Source organism: Plectropomus leopardus, chromosome 15 (genome assembly GCF_008729295.1).
Source record: "Plectropomus leopardus isolate mb chromosome 15, YSFRI_Pleo_2.0, whole genome shotgun sequence".
NCBI classification, from domain to species: domain Eukaryota; kingdom Metazoa; phylum Chordata; class Actinopteri; order Perciformes; family Serranidae; genus Plectropomus; species Plectropomus leopardus.
The window spans coordinates 6,654,066-6,662,635 of NC_056477.1; the positions used below are offsets into that span (position 1 = coordinate 6,654,066).

At 38.9% G+C, this 8,570-nt stretch overlaps 1 protein-coding gene across 1 annotated transcript; it reads left to right on the forward strand.

Moving 5' to 3' along the window:
- The first annotated feature begins 689 nt into the window (after positions 1 to 689).
- LOC121954994 (monocarboxylate transporter 12-B-like) lies at positions 690 to 7,746 on the forward strand. Its single transcript, XM_042502767.1, has 8 exons — positions 690 to 957; positions 2,415 to 2,518; positions 3,102 to 3,245; positions 4,090 to 4,185; positions 4,422 to 4,578; positions 5,538 to 6,290; positions 6,371 to 6,630; positions 7,559 to 7,746. The coding sequence occupies exons 1-8, from the start codon at positions 821 to 823 to the stop codon at positions 7,744 to 7,746; spliced, it is 1,839 nt and encodes a 612-aa protein (XP_042358701.1). The 5' UTR covers positions 690 to 820.
- The last annotated feature ends 824 nt before the right edge of the window (positions 7,747 to 8,570 follow it).

An 8,570-nucleotide genomic window follows, 5' to 3' on the forward strand; every position in this document is an offset into this window, starting at 1 on the left:
CCTTTCCAGTGTTCTGTCAGCAGATGGGCCAGTGTTTCTTTCCTGATGTTATTCAGCAGGCTTATGTCTGGCCAGATGAGGAAAAACAGAAGCGCAGAAGTAAATTACCCTCTTTTATCTTGCAGCAAAAAGTATTTACAACTGTGTCCACACCAAGCTTCCAGGACAGTTGTGAAAAGTTCTCTGTTAATGTTGAACAGAAAAACTTTCCTCTTCTTTGGTTAGCAAAAAAATTTGGTAATAAAACATGACTTATTTATTTTTTATATTTCTGGGGAGTAAAGTCTTAATATAATTTGGTTAATTTAACTACAATAATACAGTTGAGTTTCTGTGTTTGGTGCTTTTGCCCAGTTTTCTCAACTATTTTGGCTGTTCCTGCTTACACTAACTACCCACTTCTTTTTCCACTAAGTCCCGCAAATGTAAATGTGTGCACCATTTTCAGGCTGAAATACCTCCACAACTATATCATGAGCTTCCCTGATGTTCATGCCTCCCCAGAAGATGAATCTTAATGGCTTTTGTGATCCCAAAATGTGTCCTCTAGTGCTACACTATGATGGCTTATTTTCTTGTCGTTTCTGTGTTTTCCCAGTGATCGAGGAAGAGCAGCAAACAGAAAAGGAAGGAAGACCTTTGATTTTCCTGAAGATCTTTCATCCAGCAACTGCAGATTTGACACAACAAGCCCTGCCAATGAAAACGTGTCGCACTTTTAAAGACAAAACAAGAACTTTGAGGAGTTGTGACTTCCAGCATCCCTTGTAAAAGAGGCCGGAAACACTGATGAAAATCTACCTTGTGATTGGCTGGAGCGATGGCAGTCACCAAAGAGGAGAAGCTCGAGAGAGACAGGAGGACGTCAGCGGTCACGACCCCGCCAGAAGGTGGCTGGGGCTGGATGATCGTCGCTGGTTGTTTCCTCGCCACCATCTGCATCCGAGCAGTGACCAGGTGAATGTGTGTGTGTGTGTGTGTGTGTGTGTAGAGTCGTCACAAAGAAAAAGAGACCTCACTGTTGGTGTAAGCTGAATTTATGGAGGATTTGTTTTTTTGTTCCTGAGGAATGATTGGTTTGGCAGATTTGTGGAGGTGACCTTCCCCGTGATTATTTTAGTATATTTTAGTCAGAGGAAGTTTTGATCTATTACTAAAAGACCACAGAAAACATAAAACTTAGGACAGTGAGATTGCATCGTTTTGTGTGCGGCCGAATTCTTCTGTTCCTCCATGGCGTTTCTGGATGTTCAGTACTGTGTAACATACAGTTCTGCTGTGTTGCTGTTCTCAAAAAGGCATTAATGTAATTTCTTGGCAACACTGCATTCCCACGCAGCTCACACTGATTAAGCCACTTACCTGTTTCAGCAGCAATATGTTCTTTTTTCCACTAAGACTTTACAATCCTGCTGAGATGTTTCCATCTCCCAATTTCGTGCAGCCAGCACATTACCTGCACAGCTCAGCTTTTAGCTGATATATGATTTCCACCGTTGCTGCCATTTCAATATGTTTATGTGTTAAGTCTTGATACAAGAGGATCCCGCACATTACTCTTGTTCAGCATCACAATTTATTAATCATACCAACATTTTGATCCTTCTGGTCCCTCGTCAAGAGTTTTTCAATAATAGTTAAAATACCCTTTACGAAGGTCCAGAGGAACAAATTTATTTTGATACTAAATAAGAGCAGGATCTTCATTTCTCAAGACTCAAGTGATACTTTCTAACACACCTGCATTTAAAATAGTTTAATGTCCAATTAGGCTATCTACTTATAAAGAATGTATATATTGAAAAAATAAATAATACAGGGTTTACTGCACTACTATTTTTAATGCAGGTTTGCATGTAAGTAAAAGGACGACTAAAGTCATTTCTAGACATTGATGTGAACTTTAGAAAGTGATCAGTGACCAGTTTTATTATCCAGCTTTCACAAAGGTCTGATCTGATCTGGTCAGATGCCAGGAGACCTGTAAGCTCCCTGTGAGATTTTCACAAAGGACAAGAGTCATAAAACATGGGTTAAGGAGGACAGAAGCCATTAGATTTGCTGATATGACAGCCATAAGCTATTAAACACTTACCTAACTCTAGTTTATTAGCTCTGACATGATGCTGACTCCTAATAAGATCAAAATCAAGGTGTCATGTTGACCTGAATATGAAGGAAATCATGCCATGGCCTTGCAAAACCGTGTGGCCCAAGTTTATTGCCGCATGTTTAGTAGTATTGTCTTTGACTTTTGATTTTCTCTGAAGTTTAATTGCACATATTAACCACACTAACTCTCCCTCAGACGGTTACATCAGTGAGCCACAGAAGGAAGTAAAATCCACATTTAACATCCATTTTTTGTTTTAAAAAATGAACTAAATCCAACTTTACTCTGTCACTGTGTCCAGGTGTGTTTCCATGTTCTTTGTGGAGTTTCAGCTGCACTTTGAGAAAGATTACTCCACCACCGCCTGGATCCACAGTCTCATCGACTCCACCACCATGCTCTGTGGTAAGACCATCAACACACACCAGCATCTGAAGACAGATCGATTTTGCAGTTAAGCTACTTTTGGCAGAGTAAAAATTACTTTTTTTTCTGTTTGGTGCAAGGAAATGTTTCACCAATTTCTTAAAACTATGAAAATGGTTAAGCATTTTGTCCTTAATTATGGCCCATACATGTATGAAAAACATGGACAGAAGCATTACATATTTGTCTTTGACTATTTATGTTCTAAAAATATGATTTGAGGGGCAAGATTCTTTTTACAGACAGAAAATTTTAAAAGCTGCACTGATAGCTGCAGATATTACACAGAAGATATATAAGACAAAATTATTTCTTTTTTTTCAAAAATATTTTTATCCAAAATATTATTTAAAAATTAATATTATTAAATATTGTTGTGTTTATGGGTACATGAAAGCTGGAGTGCAATTAAAAAATATATTTAAAGTGCAAAAAAGATGCCTTGATGAAAATAATCCACAATCAAGTTTTCTTTTATGGATTTATTTACTCTGCATTTATATGAAATGTCGTGGATGAATATGTCAGTCAGTGAAATAATCCACACAAACTGTGTTTCCAGCTCCTCTGGGTGGTTTCCTCGGGAACCGCCTCTCCTGCAGAGCTACAGTGATGCTGGGAGGTCTGCTGTCCTCTGCTGGTCTGGTCATCAGCTCCTTCGCTTCTAGTCTGGAATATTTGTACGTCTCCATGGGCATCCTCACAGGTACACAAGCACCTCACATCCCGTTGTACTTGGGCACTCTATGATGCTCTATAAAACATATATTAAACTTCAAAAGCATGATTCCTAAGGATGGAGGACAGAGAAACCAATAAATAACATGCAGCTTATTTTACCAGTGCTGTTGTGTAAAAAAATGAACAGTTGCACGTCTTAACTGATTAATTATGTCAAGCATCTTTGCTGATTTTTTATTGCTACAGGTTGTGATTGTGTATCTGGGTTTAATCTCAGCCAGACATGTTGTCATATGCCTAATGACTACCATTCTTTAACTATTCCCTAAAAATTATAGAAAAAGAAATGAGATAAAAAGTAAAACAAACTACAAAACTAAAATAAAATGACGTGAAAAAGTACTTAAAAATAATAACTCTGTAAAAATAATTTTTCATATATAATTATGATAATTAGAGATATAGTGCCAATTGTGAGAAAAGCTCTTATCAGCATACTACTGATAGAAATCATCACATTCTCAGTATTATATGTGTCATTTGTGTTGAGTTACCCTCCAAACCTTTCACAAAGGACTCAGAAAGTGAGGCTTAAACTCTTTACATGTAAGGGTCGGACCCTTTGATATGTTTGTCTTTGCAGTTTATGCCCCGTCCAATCACTTATTGATGTCTCATTTGTTTATTTGTGTGTGTTTGTTTCTACATTTAAAATTCCTGATGACATTTCATGTTCTTGTGGAGATTCAATGCACATATTGAAAGTAAATGTAACATAATGTAATGTAATGCATGTATTTCAGGGTGTCATATACTTTGACATCCAAACAACTGCTGTTTAGATTTGGCAACATATCCGTCCTCTGCAGGTCTTGGCTTTGCTCTCAGCTACACACCAGCTATAGCGATGGTTGGGAGGTACTTCAGTGAGAGGAAAGCTCTGGCCTATGGCATCGCCATGTCTGGTAGTGACATCTTTACTTACCTGTTGCTTTGTTTTCTTGTCATTTATACCTTATATCTCCCATCTCCTCTCTTCTTCTCCTACATTCTTCTTTTTTTTCCACTTTCTTTGTGACCAAACTTTTTCTGTTTCCATCCCTGCTTTTCTCTAGTCTCTTTTAAAGTTCCTCTACTTGTGCTACTCCTCTACTTTCTGCCTCATTTCGTCCCATCAAATCCAATTTCACCTCGTCTTCAGGGAGTGGCATTGGGACCTTCATCCTGGCTCCTGCGGTCCAGCTGCTCATAGAGCATTACTCCTGGAGAGGAGCTCTGCTCATTCTGGGAGGATTTGTTTCCAACCTGTGTGTCTGTGGCGCTCTGATGAGGCCGCTGGAACCAAGAAGAAGTGAAAGGTGAATACTTACGTCCGCTGCTGCTGTAGGGTACTGTTAATCTGAGAAGTCTGTCACGTAAAAAAGTCTTTCCTCTTATTCTAGGACAGATTATGTTATTATCATTTGGTTTATCATTTGATTAAACATTTCATCCATAAAAGGTCACAACATTGCAACAAAACAATTTATCTACAATTGAAGGCAGAGAAGAGCAGCAAATCCTTAAAATAAGAAGAGTATTTGCATTTTTGTTTAATAAATGACGATTTACCAATTATCAGGATATCTGTTGATGGACATATTGCTTCATGATCGTATTGTTTTTTGGATTAGTTGGAAATTTTAGGAAATAAAGTTATTCACTTTCTTGATCACAGTCAGATAAGATCGATACCACCATCTGTTTCGAGAATGATCTCATGTAAGATATGCCAAATTCAATTTCTAGATCCATTTCAATATTCAGAAATCAGAAATACTTTATTGATCCCGGTGGGAAAATTGAGTTTCGTTACAGTTGCTCCTATGCCAGCATAGAGAATTATAGAAATATAGAAATAAGTACCAGCACAAGTATATTAAAGTTGAAAATAGAAATACAGTAATAGACAATTAGCACTAGTATGTAATATTTAAATTATAAATATCTATAATGTGCAGAATTTGTGTAGTGTGTAAAATACATAACTGTGTCTTATGCTACAATGCAATGTATAAAACTAGTATGTAGGTTCCAAATAAAAAAATATGTGTACAATTCTACAACAGACAACAACAGAGATACACATTACTAGAATAACAATAACTATATATACAATATGTATCAGATATAGCCTACACTCAAGAGTTGGAGGAATATTGCACATTTGAACAATAGCACAAAGGAATGCTGTGGTTGAAATAGTGCACCAAATATTATGGTTAAGGCAGTTAATATACAGCATATTTTCTTCCTTTCTGTTTGTCTCCACCGACAGGATTTGGGAGAACCACGTGGCAAACCTGGAGACAGACTGCATGACGACAGCACTGGACTCAAAAGACCCTGAACAACCACCTGCTGACCGCAGCCAAGAGGAGCCAAAGCAGCTGGAAGGCAACAACTTAACGGATACTCAAAGGCTGCTTATAGCCAATGGAGCGCTCAAAAACTTTGAACTGGAAAACAACCAACTAGCTCAGGGGAACAAAGCCCTTCTACCAAGCTTAAACCCACCTGATCCGAGTTTAGCAAATCTGAAGATAGCTGAGTGCATTTTATTTAGCAACAAGCTAACAATGCTCAGGGAGATCTCAGATCCGAAACTAGCCGATGGTGGCACAATTGAAGACTTGAAATTAGTTGAAAGCATGAACTTGAAAAATAAGGCAGCTAACGTGAATGCAAAGGGAGATGACTCAGGACTCACTGAAGCCAAACCGACAGATACCTGTCATTTAGATAAACCCATTACTGCAGAGCCTTTAGTGAGCACAGAAACTTCGTCCAGAGGTGACGGCTTTTGTCTCAAGTTTAGGGAGGAGTTTGGCTTTCTCATGATACCCGACTTCCTGATTCTGTCCGTGTCCTTCCTGTTTCTGGCTTATGGCTGCAGCGCTCCGATAGTTTACCTGGTCCCTTACGCTCTCAGCGTGGGGCTAGAGCACAAGCAGGCCGCCTTCCTCATGTCCTTATTTGGAGTCAGCGGCATTGTGGGTAACATCACCTTTGGATGGATCACCGACAGAAAGTAAGTAGAGGCCGTAGGTGTGTTTTTGTGTGGCAAATATTGATTTAAAGCCCAAAACTGAGAGATTTCCTTCCCTTTAGGTATCTGAAGAGGTATCGCTTGCTGAGCTACATGATGGCGATCGGCATGGAGGGCCTCTGCTGCATGTTCATCCACCTCCTTCACTCCTTCTCCCTGCTGGTGCCATTCTCCATACTCTACGGGTACTTTGACGGGGCGTATGTGGCGCTCATCCCCGTCGTAACCTCTGATGTTGTGGGCTCCACCTACCTGACCTCCGCTCTGGGTGTGGTCTACTTCCTGCATGCCATACCCTACCTGATTAGCCCACCAATAGGAGGTAAGTGTTCATGAATCTGTCAGCGTTTGAAAGTCTCATGTAAATTTCTTGAGGGTTTCACTCGGCAGGTTTCCATTAACCCTCAAATTGCACAAATTGATATTCTGAATACAAAATAAAACAGGTCAATTTAGAGAAAACTCCCATTTATTGCAAAAGTTTTCACGTTCGCATGAGCTGATATTTCAGGTGATTTGAAAAAGGCAAATTTGGCAAAACTGCCATGGGAACACTTTTTTGGCTGTGCACTTGTTGGTAGGAAGTGGCTCCCTTGGGCATGAGACAAGAGGTGTTATTGCAAGACATAGCTCTTCAAAAGTTGAGCAGATCATCTCGAAGTTTTGAATCCACAATTCCTCTGTGAAATCGTGGACTATCACCTCCCAGAAATCCCTCATATGTGTCCGCTCCCACATGCAAGTTGCCTTTCCCTTATGACTCGCGTAACACACCTACTTTGCCTCTGATTTGAAATAATGATGGTTAGTGCGGTGGCTGGATAAAGGTCACTGTGACCTGATTTTTTTGCCATTACTCAAGATTTTTTTTAGCTAATTATGACGAAATTTCATGCAAATGTCTCATAGGATATAACAATACATGGATTATATTTTATATCCAAAAGGTCAAAGATCAACTTTTCTGTGACATCATAATGTTCTGCATAAACACATTTGATCAGATACTTAATTGGCGACACTAATTTCGGGTGTCCACATTGAGATGTGTGTTAACCATCCATATTTGTGGTTTCTTTGCAGCAAGATCCATATTTAAAGCACTGTCTGTTGTTATGGCTACATATGAGTCTGGTCAGACATGGATATAAACTGCAGCTTGACTGGTTAACGAAGGCTTACAACAATAAGATGGTAATTCTAGTTTTCCACTGAGGTGTAGCAAATCTTTCCTGTTTCTCTGTCTCCAGGTTGGTTGGTTGACATGACGGGAAACTACGAAGCAACCTTCTTCCTCAGCGGGGCTTCCTTCATGTTGAGCTCTGTGGTGCTATCAGCTGCTTTGTTACTCAGACACTGTCAGAGGTCCAAGTCTAACTCCGCTGCACGCATATGTCCCAATCAAACTGCTGCTGCAACTCAGCAGAGCATCATATGACAACGCCAGTGAAGAAGCTGGTTCGCCATCTGCACAGATGGGCGACTCATCACTGCTGGGATGTTCAGGTGCTACTTTGATGTGCATTATGCTCCACCTGTATGTCTTGAAGACCTCAAGCTTAAACAAAAGCAGTGCTGTCAGGATCTGTGCCTTTTTTTTTTTTTTTAAAGAAACAATGTTGTGACTTTAAGACACACATATTATGTTAGAATTTTAAGCCAGTCAGTTGTCTGTTTTCTTTTTTTTTTTATGTGGATATTTTATTTTGTAAAACCAAAGGGCATCCTTATTTCATCATAGCCAAAGTTTCCCATCAGGTTATCATTAACATTGCATTAGTGAGCTTTCCAATAAATTGTACAAACTGTTAATTTAATAAAGATGCGAAAGTGTTACTATTAGATTTTTTTGATTTTTTTATGTTCTTTTTATCAACAATTATCATAACTCTTCTGTTTTAGTAGGTCGGTCTAACATAGACAGGGTGATTTCTGTGTTTGCATTGCTGTCAGTTCCCTGCTGTGTTTGTGTCATATCAGAAGAAACAGTATAATTGGATTAATTTGCACATAACATAAAAATGACATTAACAATCCTGCACACCTCCATGTCTTAGAGACAGGACAAAAAACGCTGCAAACTGAGAGTAAACAGGGAATACTGCACACTTTCAATCACTTTTACCAGACAATATTTAATGATGATGTTTGAGTAGGTACGCTGAATTTACCATAAATCATAAGCAGTAATAAACAATCTATGATGTATTTTTCTAGCATGCTTGAATGCATTAATATGAAAACGAATAGTAATTCCTGAGG

Coding starts and splice junctions, on each gene's coding strand:
- LOC121954994 (XM_042502767.1), top strand. CDS start 821: ATGGCAGTCACCAAAGAGGAGAAGCTCGAGAGAGACAGGAGGACGTCA. Junction 958..2,414: donor TGCATCCGAGCAGTGACCAG/GTGAATGTGTGT, acceptor CACTGTGTCCAG/GTGTGTTTCCATGTTCTTTG. Junction 2,519..3,101: donor CTCCACCACCATGCTCTGTG/GTAAGACCATCA, acceptor CTGTGTTTCCAG/CTCCTCTGGGTGGTTTCCTC.